We start from the raw sequence: 14,789 nt of genomic DNA on the forward strand, positions 1-14,789 counted from the left end.
TTCGTCTCTTCCCTCTTTTTTTTTTGTCCAAAATATTCGGTTGTTTTTCACTTTCCTTTGCGGTGCGAGTGGATTGCAGGGAAGTGAGTTAAGATGAACGCCATCGCTCTTCCTAGAGTAGCTGTTGTACCCTGTGTTTCGTGCCTTTTTGCTGCTCTTGCTGTACGTTACTTATTTGAGGAGATTTTGATGTACAAATATTGTCTGAATAGGAGCGAGCATTTTGTACTTTTAAATCCTGTACTTTGGGTTGCTGTGTATACAGTAATTAAAAAAAGCTCTATTTTTAGCTCTGTGAAACTCCTGTGTTCTAATTTTTTTCTGACTAGTGTTTTCTCTAAGGTCATTAATGTGCATCGAAGACTGTTCCTTGAAATTGCTGGGAGAGAGAGATGTTACTTGTTTGGATTCATTTTTTGGATATATGATTTCAAAATAATGTGAAGTTATAGTTTGTTTTCTTTTCCCTTGGAATATTTCAGTGCTTTTTTAAAAATATGTTGAAAAATTAATATTGAGTGACTTAAGTATAGATCCATTTCATTGTAATTTTTTTGTCCCAGCAACAATGCATCTTAAATCTGAATTTACTTTACAGTAAGTAATAGAAAGCATTTGCTTTTTTCTTTTGCAGATTGCATTCTCGCAACACAGCAACTTTATGGACCTGGTACAGTTCTTTGTGACATTTTTCAGGTACTTTTTATTTAAGACAACTAAATGTTTCTTCTTTAGGAAAGATATTTGTTTTTTGTTTTTAGTGTAGTGTTTTGGTTTTTTTTTAATTAAACATCCTGCTTACATCACAGCTTAGAAAATGGAAATCCCTACTATGTTTAAAGTATTTAATTAGGAATTATGTTAAGAAAAGTGTCTGCCGCAATCTTTGCAGATACATCTTGTCCTGTGCATGCAGGGAAAGGGAGGTTAGAGGAGGGGGTGGAGGCTTTTTGAAATGGAGAAGTTCCTTTTAAAGTGCTACAGAAAACGTCTTTTGAGTTACCACACCATACAAATAATGTACGTCTTGGAGAAACTGCGGATATTCACACATCGTCAGACACAAATCATAAAATAAGAAAGTGCTTTTGCAAAAAGTTAAGTGTGGACTGCGTTCACACTCTTTCAGTAGCACCTTTTGATTTTTAAACTAAACTCTGGAAATATGTCAAGTTAAATACAGACATACGGTTCAACACAACTGAAGCCAAATACCCTTCTGTCCTTCATGAACTGCTTGGTAAAGTTCACTTCTTAGCGTGAAGCAAACTGATGATTCCCTTGGAGTTGGAACCAACAGAAGCAATTTCAATACTTGTTTCCTTTTCCATCCTCCAAAAAAGTAAAGCCCTAGCAAAGAGGTTAAATGTCCCCTGCAGCATAGCAAGCCATCTCTTTAAGTTGCAAAATCCAATGTGTTAGCCTCTATTTTAGGAACTGTTAATGGTCCACAAATATACACCAAATACGTAATCAATAAGGAGAGCTCCCTTAAGAGGGATATACATGGAGTAAACAGTACTCCAGATCTTACAACCTGTTGTAAAGTGGGCAATATTATGCCCATTTTAAAATGAACAGTGGGAGTAATGTCTTGCTTTAGATTCCATGCTAAATTTAATTAAAGCAAGGAGCTCCAGATGGATCCTTCAGACAAGTGGTTTGTATAAATTTTGTTTTAATATGTAGCTTTTACAGAGTGGAATGTGCTTTAATACAATCCCAAGTAAACACCAGGCTTGAGCCCCCACCTTGCTTCCATTGATACGGAGTAAGTGTTTACTCCTGGATCAGACTTAAGCATTTGTTCTACTGAAGCCATCACAGTCAAGGTCTTCCCTAAAAATCTTTGTGGCAGGATAATTACTTACAAGGAGAACTAATAGGGAAGCAGTTGGTTCCTGAGTTCCTTTTTAATAGCACGTGATCAATCTGTACTTGAAAAACTACCCATTAGTTCTTCACAGACCCAGATCCACCTGCATATGAGAGTTTGAAACTCTTCAGTATGAGTGATTCCTCCAGTTCCATTATTGGAAGAGAATCATAGTTTGAAGTAGAAGATAACGCTCATCGTATATCTCGATGAGCACGTGCAGCTGAAAATACATGCCCAAAAGTTACGCAGATTGAAGATAGTCAGCAGTGATTCTCCCTCGCTGCTATCACATCGATCTCCTTGAGAAGTGATGTCATAATATTATTCAACATCCTAACATGCCAGAGGAATAAGAACCTGTGTATTTGGGAGAAGACAGTTTATTGGTGTTTTCCAACCAAGCATTTATAATGCATTAAAAATTCTGTAATTCTTTAACTGTAACTACTGCTAAGTTCCTCTGCTAGTATTTTGTTTTACAGTCACTATAACTCGTTAAACAACCAGTGGGTTAGAACAGCATGATTCATCTCTGCTGTTTGTAGGGGAAACTACTGAAACACTTGCATTTTTAATCCTCTAGGGTGCATTTCATAATTACAGTTGAATCCAAGTTAGACCATAAATAAGTAATATCTGTGATGGTAATGAGATAGAGTTGGCTGAAAATTTGCACACTAAGTAGAGGCAATGAAAATGCTTTCTGCATAGCCTAAAGACAGTTGGTAAATCCACCTTTGAGATATGGGCCACCTCTAACTCGAAAACTGAGATACGTATCAATTCTCTGAGTGTAGTAGACACAAAAAGAGACTTTGTTCAGGAAAATCGATGTTTAGAATGACGTTCTGTTATCACCTTCAAGGGTCTTACTTCATTTAAATTTTGGAAAATTTTCTGTGCTGGTGGTGTTGTAGCCCGTCTCCATCTTCTAGAAGTTACTCTTTCCACTTCGTTGTAACCCCATCCTAACCATGCTCTTCTGCCGTGCCACTGGAAGAAACCTCTGTGCCTTGAGCTGCACGGAGAACCATACCGGGAAACGGGGGTTTAGATTCTCAGCTTCATTGCTGACATCTGTGATGATTTAGGTCAAGTTCAGTCCCTCCAGCGGGCACTGGCGCGCAAGCTGGATTGCCAAACTCCAGTGCTGCTTAATTTACGGAGTACCGCCGGCACTGGCTGAACTGACACGGAGGCACACACGGTTACAGAGAGGCCAGAAAACTGACCATGCATTTAAACAACATCAGGCACTGTGGAGCAGGACAAAATGTGACCGCTGGATTTGACTCCCATTTCATTTAAAAGCAGGGCTGCTTTGGGTGAGAGGGGGTGTGCCTCACATTTAGAGGTGCTGTTAGACTCTTGGAGCTCCTTCTGGAATCGGTGTTGAGCACAGTTGGCTGTTGTGGCTGTATGTTACCGTTATATTACTTTGCAACACGTTAACATTTTATTTTAAGCTAAGAAAATGTCAGTGGATAACGGTTGGGTAGAACGGTGAAGTTACGGGGTCTTTCCTATTGCATTATAATTGGAGCCGCAGGAGAAGTTATATTCTAACCGTTGTTAACCTTTGCAAAGCTAAATGGATTGCAAGCAAACTGTGTTTTTTCTGTTTCCTCCCCTGCTTTTCATAATGTAGCTCTTTAATTTACACATCTTGCTGTTGTCTTTCAGCAGATAGTTTAAGTTATTTTGACAGTCTGTAGTAAACATTTTTCTTAGTATCTCGGTTTCCTTATCTTGCAAAAAATCTATGTATGCCACCACACCTATCTATAATATATATTTCTCACCAGCATACTTTTGCATACAGAAGATGTGAAAATATGTATTATTTTGACTATTTGGCCTTCTAAATGCGTATTGCTCACCAATGATCCTTTTTCTTTTTTTTTTTTTTTTTTTTTTTTTTTAAAATGCATCTGTATTTCTCTGGGCTTCTCTGCTTTATTGGCCAGTTCTGTAGATATTTATAAGAGGAGTATCAAGAATGGTTTGAATGAAATAAGGATTACACACGAATAAGGTGTAAGCACCAGAAGAAACAGCAGAACAAGAGTTGTGTTCTAACTGGTGACAGTTGGCTGTAAAGCAGTTGAGGATCCTGCTGGTAACCCTGCAACTAGTCAGGCAGAGACCTCTTGCTTCAAAACTAGGAGGGTGGCTGCAAGGTCACGGCGCATCACCACTGCCATTCCTTTTCCTAGTGTAGCAGCCCTAAGAAACTCGAAATGAGGACGTGGAGGTATTGACCAACAGACTTCTAAAAGATCAGAAGTGTTAAGTGAACAAAACTGAAGCCAAAAGGTCCGGACAGAAGCTGTTAAGCCCTACAGGGTGTAAAAGACCTACAAAGCAAGTTTGTTGTCTCCAGGAGAGAAACGAGATGTGGCGAGGGCCGGACAGCCAGCATCCCTTGTCCTCTGTGTGTGACACGAGTGATGTTGGCCAGACCAGCTGGCCCATACATTTGGCATTTCTAGGTGTGAGAGTGTGGATGGGTATACTTGACTTTTCCCTGACGTTTTGTTAAATGTAATCACCTTCAGCCTGGAGAAGAGAAGGCTCTAGGAGACCGTATTGCGGCCTTTCAATACTTCAAGGGGACTTCTAGGAAAGATGGGGACAGACATTTTAGCAGGGCCTGTTGCAATAGGACAAGGAGTTTTAAACAAAACAAAAGTTTTAAACAAAAAGAGGGGAGATTCAGACTAGACATAAGAAATTTTTGACAATGAGGGTGGTGAAACCCTGGCACAGGTTGCCCCAAGAGGTCGTAGATGCCCCATCCCTGGAAACCCCCATCAAGGTCAGGTTGGATGAGGCTCTGAGCACAAGATGGCCTTTATAAAGGTCCCTTCCAACACAAACCATTCTGTGATTTTATTCTATGATCTCATGCTGAGCTTTTGTTACATTGATTTACCATAGACCTCTGATGTCTTCTACTGCACTTCTGTTCTGTGTCCTCAAGTGCACTCTTTGCCCCATTTCTTGGTTGCTGTTTGTCTCATCTTTCATATCTGCCCTTGAAACGTTCTTCTAGGGATGTTAAATGCTGACTCTCTCTAGTCACCATAGTCTCCACCATAGCCTTACAGTGATTATTGGAGAAATTAGTATTTCACAAATGAAACAGAAGTTGCAAGTTTTGTGTTTTCATGGTGGCACATGAAACCTCATGTGCCTCTGCTAAGGTCTGAATATCAAATAGTCTAATTTTACTTTGGTGCAAACAATTGGACTTGTTCCTCAATAAAACTTCAGAGGGAACAGTATTTGTCTCCATACAACAGTCAGGCAGATGGTTTACTGTGCTGTACATTGTTTTTCCTGGCTGTAAACATTTGCCCAGTGTTTTTAATAAGTGAGAATGGCCTGTTGCAATAATTCAAATCTGGACTTGTGCTGCAGATGTTTTATTTACTCTGTTTGCTTATTAAATAATTTCTTACTGCAGCAGAAATGGATTTACTAAATATGTGCCTAAAATACAGTCTGGATCACTTTTTTTTTCCCCCCAAGGAAAAGGAAGAGCTTAGGAATGTCTTTACATAAACTACTTCATCTTGTTAGAAATAAACATTTCAGCATCCATGACTTCCTTCTTTCCATGTTGTCCTCATCACTCTTTACTTTGTCCTCCACAATGGTCACACGCGGACCAGAGCAGTGAGGCTATTTGGTCTCTTCTCCATTAATTGGTCCCATCATTATTTGCCCCATTTATGGTTTTGGCCCTTAAAGTCTCCTGTGACAGCGTAGTGGTTTGGGGTGTGATGTAAGCACTTTGGGTTTTTAAACCTTTATTGAGTGGGATTTAGTTTATAGCTTTGACACCTTAATTTAGGTTTCTGTGTGTGTTGTGTCAAAGCTGCTCTTCTAGTCAGTGCAGGTGATGGACACCAAAGTTCAATGTCCAGACATAGGTGTCCACTTTAGGATGAGCCGCATAGCTCTCCACGGATCGCTGAACAGTAATTCAGTTGGGTATTTCTCATGAGTTGGGTTGACAAGGTGACCAGGTTAGTGCAGAGACTACACAAGAGGAGAACTGAGAATGGAAGGAATCTGCAGGGCCAGCGCCATGCCTGGTCCCTGGTCCCGCTCGCAGCTACAGCCTGCTCGGATGTCCCTGCCTTCAGAGTAGCTTGTTCTCATGCTTGAAAACAGTACGAGGGAAAAACCTTCAAAACACAGGTCAAAATAACACTGATTTTCATTCCAGTTTCATCATGTGTCTCATGATTTTTGGTGTGCCTACTTAAAGCTCTGTCTTCTAGACCTGCAAGATGACTTTTTCCCTTTATTTTCTGTTACTCCCTTTGTGATAGCATAGAGGGACTTGCAAATCTGAACCCTAAAAAGCAAAACAAAAACAGATTAAAAAAACCCCAACCAACCAACCAAATACATTAATAACTGCTTTCCCCAAAGACCTCCAACTTCTAGTTAGACTGATCTTGTGTTTATGGAAGCTGCCACCAGTTTACAGGGTGTGAGATTGGTTGTGCTAGCCACTAAGTAGATTTTTAAACAAGACACAGAAGAAAAATGGTATCATCTGCAGCAAACAAGGCGGGTTGTGGCTTGTTAAACCTTGGTGCCATCTTCAGCAGAAAGATAAGGTCATTAATATGTAGATCAGATCTGTTGGTTTGCTGTTGGCTACGGGTAGCTGTTTGGCAAAGGCCAACTGTGCAAACCCTGTGCACTCCTTCAGCATTATGTACTTGTTCCAATTATTTCAAGGTTTAATGCACTGAGTACTTAAAAATGTGTCATATAACTCTCCAGCATATTAAAATTTACTTTTAAATAGCGCTTAAATAGCTTCCAATTCATGAAAATAATTTGGGATGTGTTTCTAGTAATCATTGCAGTGCTTTCTGAAATCATTAAGTGACCTATATGTGTTAAAGCATATTAGTAGTGGAGCTGCTGTATGTTTTGGCATTTAAAACTGCCATTTTTCACTAGCAATTCTGATGTTGATAAACATTGTAGGAGAGTTTAATAATTGAGCCCTAATACACCAGATGGATTTTCTTCTTTCCTCATGAGAATGCATCGTATCAAAGTGCTGATGAAGTTTTCCAGCCATTTAAAAATGAAAGTGTACTTGTTTGAAGAGCTTTGAGGATACCTGGATTGGAGAGAATATCCTCTGCTATGAAAGGAGCTTAGAGTACCGAATAAAACCAGACAGGGTGTTTAAGTTCAGGTTTTTGTGTCAGGGTGAGAATACCCTGTGATATAAAGAGCACTGAAAGCTTATCAACTAACGATTAAGGCATGTGTTGAGGCCCACTGAGGGGCGATTACTTATACCCATGTTGCTCATTTATTGTACTTAAATAATCTAATAAATAATTAAGTATTACTTAAGCTATTTATCAAATAGAATAGTGTTCATAAAATGTAAATGTAACTTCTCCCTGTATTGCAATATTTATGCTGCATAAGCATAAACTTTCATAACTTGTATAGGCCAATGAAAGCTGCATTTGGTAGAACCTGACCCAAATGAGGAGTCATGTTCAAATTTCAACGGGCTGAAGAACTCTCCAGGGGTGTTAGATATCTCTAGATGCCTCTTTTTCCTTCCAGTCTGGTTTCACATCTGAGTTTTCTGGTTTCCTCTTTTTCTATTGGAAAAATTGAACTGCTCTCAAACTGGACAAAGGAAACTGGAAATCAGTGGCCTTAGGAAAAGGGAAATCCAAATGATAGTTCAGGTACAGCTACTGGATGTGCTGCATCATCTTTATGTGACACTTGCAGGACTGCATACAGACTATGCTGGGGTGTTAACAGCCCAAGAACATTTCTGTTTCCTTTGCCGCCTTTTCAGAGAGAGAACTGAGGTGAAACAATTCAAAAGTGTTGTTTGAGATGGGAGGAGGCGTAGAGAAGACTTGAATGAACAGTGGATTTCAGGGATGAAGGAGGCTCTTGGTAGGCTATTATTTTTGGAGGAGAAAGAAGCAGAAGGAGAAGGTAAAGCAAGTCCTGCAGCGAAGGTTCATTTTTAAAGGCATTTGGAAACGGGTGGATATTCATAGCTGGCAGAGCGAGCGCTGAGGCTGTTCAGGAGAAAGCAGGACAGAGCACAGCGTTTGACTAGGACTCTGCCAACTGTAGGCTTTCACTCCAAATCATTTTCCACCATGGCTCTTGTTCCACCCAGCTATTTCTTTCCGCTGCTTCCATATTTACACAGTTGCTTTCCAAGACAAGGTATGGAAAAAAAGCTTCTTTAAAGCTACTGATGTGAAGACAGGTCTCTTTAGCTTATTTCAGGGTGGTTTAGGCTGAGTAAACCCAGCAGATAGATCTTGACTCCACTCTACCCCCAGGGCTCTACCAGCAGGTGATGGACTGCAGCCCAGCAAGCAGGCTCTGCCTTTTATTCCTCCATGAGTGCTGCCACGGGGAGGTTGTGCAGGGGGGAAAGATATTTCCTTAGTGGCTTTATAGCTTTTGTGGGTATTTGCTGCCTCCTTGTGACAGTACAAAAATGTATGGTGCTGTTCCTCTGAAATACAGAGTACTGTGTTGGGCATTTTAGAAAGTTTTTGTTAGTCTTTAATTGTTAATTCCTCTCTCTGCTTTCTTCAGAAAGTCTTGGCTATGGTGCCAGAAGTGAGGCAGCAAAGAGAAACCTGTGAAAGACTCTGGCACAAACAGTCTTGTGCAGTGTTGCATTTCAGGAAGGGGATTTAATATAAGGATAACAGTGATCTTAGTTCTTCACTCTAGCTTACTTCTCCAAGGAAGTAAATGAATATATAGGGAGATGTCATGTTCAAATCAACCAAAAATAAGAAGTCCGTATCTGATGTTTACAACTCGCTGAGGTCACATTTTCCGTAAAAAGGAGCCATCTACGTAAGAGTTCAGCATGTTTTGATGTGTATCTTCAGTTCAGTGTGCATGTTTCTGGTGCTGTCTGATAGATAGATGTGAATGGAGCACGTATGTCTTGTAAGGGTCACCTGTGGAAAGGTAGAGATCTCATTCACTTTGCTGGTTGTGCACAGCACCAAGCAGCTTCATCTGTATGCTGGACTTCTGGAGAAATCCCTCCTGAAGGTAAATATCTCTGAAATGTGTCTTTATAACACCAAGGTGCTGGAGATTGATGAAGCATCTGGCCGTTTTCCTTTGCCCTTTGGACTTCCATCTCCTTTCCTCAGATAAAGGGGTATCGAGGAGGTAGACTCAGATAAGCCATGGCAGCAGCCGTTGCCCATAAGCTGCATCTAAAATGCTTTATCCCGAGATGAAACTTCTCGCTGGAGTCCCGACATGAACGCGATCGTCTGGCAGGTGTTGCGCTTTGGCAGCCTGTCCTGGGGACTCCTCCAGATGTTTTCAATATTGTCATGGTCAAACTAAATGTGGAGCCAGGAACAGTTTTCCCCACTGCCTTGAAAATTTTGTTTTACTTCCACCCTCCATTTGTACATTTATGTTAAAATGTTGCTGAAAACACAGCAGACCACAGCTCATGGTCTTAGCTGTGCTGGTTTTGCTTGGATACATTTTTGATTTTTGCTCTTCAGGGAGCACTGTCCTCTTTGGGCCTCAGTGATAAAGCAAATGTTACACCTTAGAAAGACTTTAGGTTTCTTTGAGGAAAAGGAAGCTTAAAAGCTTAAAAGAAGAAAAAAGCTTACCAAAGCCGTTGAGTAAGTGTGGTGGCATTCATGCCATGGGGAGTTAACAGGAGTCCCAAGACAAATGTGGGAACTCAAAAATTTTGTTAGTCCATCATTCACTTGTGCCTGTTCAAGTGTGGCATGAGTGAAAATCCATCTAGTCCAAACGTGACCTTGTCCAGGAGAGAAATGTTGTTTCCAGGCGGTACAGAGAGTCTGCTATCATGCTTAAAAAAAAAAAAAAACACAAAAAACCAATCCCCAAAAAACCCCAAAACCTAAAAGAGGGCAGATTTTGACTAGATAGAAGGAAGAAATGTTTCCCAATGAGGGTGGTAAAACCCTGTCCCAGAGAGGTGGTGGATGCCCCATTGCTGGAAACATCCCAGGTCAGGTTGGACAGGGCTCTGAGCAACCTGATCCGGTGGAAGATGTCCCTGCTTACGGCAGGAGGTTGGACTAGATGGCCCTTAGAGGTCCCTTCCAACCATTCTGGGATTCTATGATTAATATAGCAGCAGGGAGCCTCGGGAAAGAAAGGATAAGCTGAAAGTATAAAATCTTCAATCATCAATAATGCATGCTAGCTTCTTTACCAAAATAGCAATTAAAGGTTTAATGTATACACTCTACTTGTTAATGGGGGCACATTGTTTTTTTACTGCAAAACCCAGTAGTAATCCAGTACCTCTCAAAACGGAAAATAAAACAGCCATTAAAAATGCCTGTCTAAACTATTGTGTTTGCAGAAAAATGGCCGGGCTTTTACAGTGAAATAATGTCAGATTTTAATATTTAGAGAAAATGTGGGGGCAGTGATTTGGAATACATATCTCTTAAAATGAAAAAGGCCAAACAAATCTCTCCATGATCCTGCTTAAATTTATAATGAAATAGGCACCGCAGGAATCGTTAAAAGCTGTACAGACGTTTTAGTGCTGAAGTCACACAAGTGCCAATTTTTTAATGTCATATACTATGTGATAGTAAAACATATGTTGGTACATATCTAAGCTTGAAAAATATAATCACGTTGTCTACTGGCTGCTCCTTAGTGTTCGGTGCAGCTTTCATAGTGCATAGGCTACGGATGGTGATATGGAATCAGGAACAGGCTCTCCTCCGTCTGCATCTCAGGGAATGGTTCCTGCTGTCTGTCCTTTTTTTAATGATAAATATTTCCACATCTTTGCATTACTCTCTGCTAAAGAATTTGCTGTTCTAAAGCAGGACTCCCAGTTGCTGAAGTAGTGCTTGAAGGACAAAATCTGTGGTCCCTCACAGCTTATAGGAGGCAAACAGCGGGGACAACAGGGAACTGGTGGGATGAGGTGCCACTCATCATCATAATTTGTGTTTTTTCAGTCAGCAGTGCAACAGTGGCTTCATGTCCAAGTAGAAGAAATCATCATCGGGGTCATGGACATTTGCACGAGAAGGGTGGGAGAGCACAGTGCAAACCACAGAGTTATTTGGAAAGAGGAAGTTTGGGAACTGCAAAATGGATTTGTTTTTTTGGAAGCAGAGCTGAGTTTGTTTTCAAAGGCAGGGAGAACTGAGTGGTGGCGGTCTTTCTCCCACCGTAGTCTTTCCTGCATGGCTGTGGGTCTCCGCTGGGAGCCCCAGAATGGCGAGAACCGAGCCTTGCCCAGAGGCAGGGAGAGGGGCACGCCAGTTCTCCCTTCAACAGAAATCTGCTTTCAAGCGTACAGAGCACAGCGGTCAGCATAAATAGTGCACGTTAGAAAATAAGTCATCTAGTCTGGTTAATCTTCCTTTAAGCACGCTCTTTAAATATACGCTAGAGCGTGGGGAAGGAGGTTTGGAGATGTTTTCTTTTACCCATCAGTGTGGTACTTGAGAAGAGAGGCATTCACTGGGGTTCAGATATACAAAAGGAAAAATGTAAATGGTAGAAAGCTTGTGTGCCTTGAAGTTGCCCATTAAGTATTCAGTGTGATAAGATCATAACTGTCAATAAAGTTAGCTTTTATTATTCTTATTATAACTGCTTTCTGTTGTATCTGCTTCTTTGCATTTTCCCTAGAAGCTGATAAATCTTCACACTCAACAAATTCATCATGAATCAAATTCATCCTTTTCTCCTCTTTAGATTTAAGAAAAGCAATATAGATTTGGGGAAATCAAGAAATGCCTGTAGTACTGCAACAGCCAGTTTAAAAGAAGCCAACTACTATGCACTTATTTTATCTTATACACTTATATCTTTATCTTATACATGTATTTATCTTATTTTTGTAATTTGGAAAAGAAAAGAAGAATTAGCAATTTTCTCTGCTTTTTTCAAGGCTTTTCTTTTTTAGATTATCCTCTCACTTTAAATATTGCCAAAGATAGGCAATACTGGCTTTTCCAATCGGATTAAATCTTTTGGCCTTACTCTTCTGATTTCCTGGTGAAAATTGCTGGATGTGGTATAAGGAGGTCAAATAGGTAACTTTGGAACAACAGTTTTCTCTGAAAATAGATGTACATGGTTCCTCACTAGGTGTCATGAGCACTGAACTATGCAAAACATTTTGCACTGCCGTATTATCTGTCATCAAAGTACCTCTAAGTATTTTATGAACTTTTAGTCTAGTTTTTTGATTTGCTAGAGTTTTTCAGCTGCAGTTATGTTATGAACAAGGACAATAAGATACTTTTTTTGTTTTCTCCCTTTACAGTTGTTTCCTGTCTTTGCTCCTGGTGGCAGCTGTGGTTTGGAAGATTAAACAAAGTTGCTGGGCATCGCGACGAAGAGAGGTTGAAATGACACCATTGAATGCTATCTCTTGAATTTCTTTTTTATAGTTCTTCTCTCTTGTACTTATTCACATATGCATAGGATTAACCTTCAGTTAAGGATAAGCTCCACTGATCTATAAATGCTTCTGTTTAGGGATTTGTAATAGCGTACCTTCGACTACAGTTTCAGTGACAAGTGATGCTGTTTTAGTATCCTGATGCTGCAGTTTCTGTGAAACACAAAAAAATAGGGGAGAATGTCCTACATTCGCAGAACTCGGGTACCAGACAGCATAAAACTGGAAGAAAATTGTCTGGACATACAAAACCATCACAAATCAGGAGATTAGAATCCCAGAATGGTTTGGGTTGGAAGAGACCTCTAAGGGCCATCTAGTCCAACCCCCTGCAGTGAGCAGGGACATCTTCAACTCGAGCAGGTTGCTCAGAGCCCCGTCCAACCTGACCTGGGATGTTTCCAGCAATGGGGCATCTACCACCTCTCTGGCCAACCTGGGCCAGGGTTTTTCACCACCTTCATTGGGAAAAAATTCTTCCTTCTATCTAGTCGAAATCTGCCTTCGTTTAGTCTAAAACCGTTACCCCTTGTCCTGTCACTACAGGCCCTGCTAAATAGTCCGTCCCCATCTTTCTCCTCAGCCCCTCTCAGCCCTGGCAGCTGCAGGAAGGTCTCCCCGGAGCCTTCTCTGCTCCAGGCTGAGCCCCCCCAGCTCTCCCAGCCTGTCCTCCCAGCAGAGGGGTTCCAGCCCTCGGAGCGTTGCTGTGGCCTCCTCTGGCCCCGCTCCAGCAGGTCCGTGTCTCTCCTGTGCCGAGGGCTCCAGATTCTTTACATCTGTTTTGAAAGAGAAAGTTTCTGTGCCGAAGCTCTGAACCACATTAGGTCCCACATTAATCTGTTAAAAGAAAAGCTAGTCCCCATTTTCAAATTAAAAGCTTTTCTAAAAGTTTTGGGGTTGGTTGGTTGTTGGTTAGATTTTTTTTTTCCCCTGGAATGTAGTAGCATAAGAGAAAGGTGGGAGAGGCCACACACGATATGGCAAGCCGTAGTGTACTACTTTAAAAGGCAATTTTCAGAGCCAGAGCTTTCTCCTCTTTACCTAGCCACGGACCATACCAGCTTTCCAACTTTTTCTTGTTTGCAGCATGTAAAAAACCTGTGTGCTCTACACCCCCCAAAATATGGTTCCTCCTTGTTTATCCATGATGCATTTGGTGATTTTTTTCAGGCTTCTCAGCTGAAGCTAAGTTCATGTTACACCCAGAGCACTCAGGGTGACCGAGGTAGGCTAGCCAATGTGTTGTCCCTCAGTAATAAAGAATATGTCCTTATTTTTCATTTTTAAGCACGAATGCAGAAATGTGTGGCAGAGCTGTGTAGAGAAGTAAGTCCTGTGTGCTGCTGGGGTTTTCTGGCTGTGGTAAGCACTAAAACCGTGGCAGGCAGAGCCCTGTGTAATGTACAAATATAGCAGAGTTTAGGCTGGGCTCCGCCTGGGATTATTTTTAGGAGCTTTGTCTTGTGCAATCTATTTTCTTGTATGCAAAATGAGAGAAGCCAGACTTTGTTCAAGGGAGTCTGTATGTACTTTCTACATGTAGGTGTCTATACATTGTCACCCGAGAGCAGGTATCTTTCCCTAAGGAGTGTGGTGTGTTTTTCCCCTGCTTTTGAGTTTTAGGGTGAAATCTGCCCATTCCTATAGACTTTTTTTCTCCCAGCTGTCCTGCTGGGATGAAGCTCCTGGCAGCTGCAGGCACCCGGCCGTGTAACTGTTCTGTTCAAGGGTGTTTTATTCATACATAGTAGTTGATCAAGAGTATTCTGGGGATTAATTTTTACAGTGCTAAATTCTGTGCAAGTGCCTGTTTCTTGCATATCTTCAAAAATCTGTACCTGGTTGTACTTTACAGTAATGGGAATAGCATAAATTTATTCAATCTGAGGATCTCCTTCCTTATAATAAAGCAGGATGGTGTCTGATAACTCTTCTCTTCTTCCTCTTTCTGCTTCAGATGTTTTTGCTCTTAATAGTGAACTCAAATGCGTAATATAATCAGTGATTTTCAAACAGATAACCCTTAGTCTCTGAAATAATTTAAATCTTTGAGGTTTGCTGTATTCTCTGAAGGTAAATAAATTTTTACTAGGGCGGCTGGTTTTTTCCTTCTCACTTTCTTGGCAAGAAAGTAAGCTGGAGTCAGCATAACATTCCCTGTTGGCTCCTGGGGTTAAATGTTATCTAGGAATGTATGAGGAATATAGACTGAGAAGTAAATACTGTGCTTTGGAGCTCAGTTAAAATATCGTAGCAGTGACCTAAATGAAAAATGTCTCTATAAATTAAGTTACTTTCAGACTGATGCATTTTTAAGGAAAAAAGCTAGAGTACTAACAACGTATTGGTGTGTTTTAGTCTTAAATTCAATTTACATGTGAGGCTATTTAACGGGCAGTTGATCAGTATGTT

General features: G+C 40.8%; 1 protein-coding gene across 1 annotated transcript in view; it reads left to right on the plus strand.

Moving 5' to 3' along the window:
• Window positions 1-14,789, plus strand: part of ATRN (attractin) — a gene marked incomplete at its 3' end in the record, with an annotated part of 160,098 nt that overhangs the window by 118,867 nt on the left and 26,442 nt on the right. Inside the window, exons 25-26 of the mRNA XM_081999765.1 lie at window positions 635-696; window positions 12,240-12,318. Of these exons, the coding sequence (XP_081855891.1) occupies window positions 635-696; window positions 12,240-12,318 (141 nt within the window). The remainder of the gene's footprint in view (window positions 1-634; window positions 697-12,239; window positions 12,319-14,789) is intronic.

This window comes from Phaethon aethereus (assembly GCF_964289735.1).
Source record: "Phaethon aethereus genome assembly, chromosome: 4".
Taxonomy (NCBI): Eukaryota; Metazoa; Chordata; class Aves; order Phaethontiformes; family Phaethontidae; genus Phaethon; species Phaethon aethereus.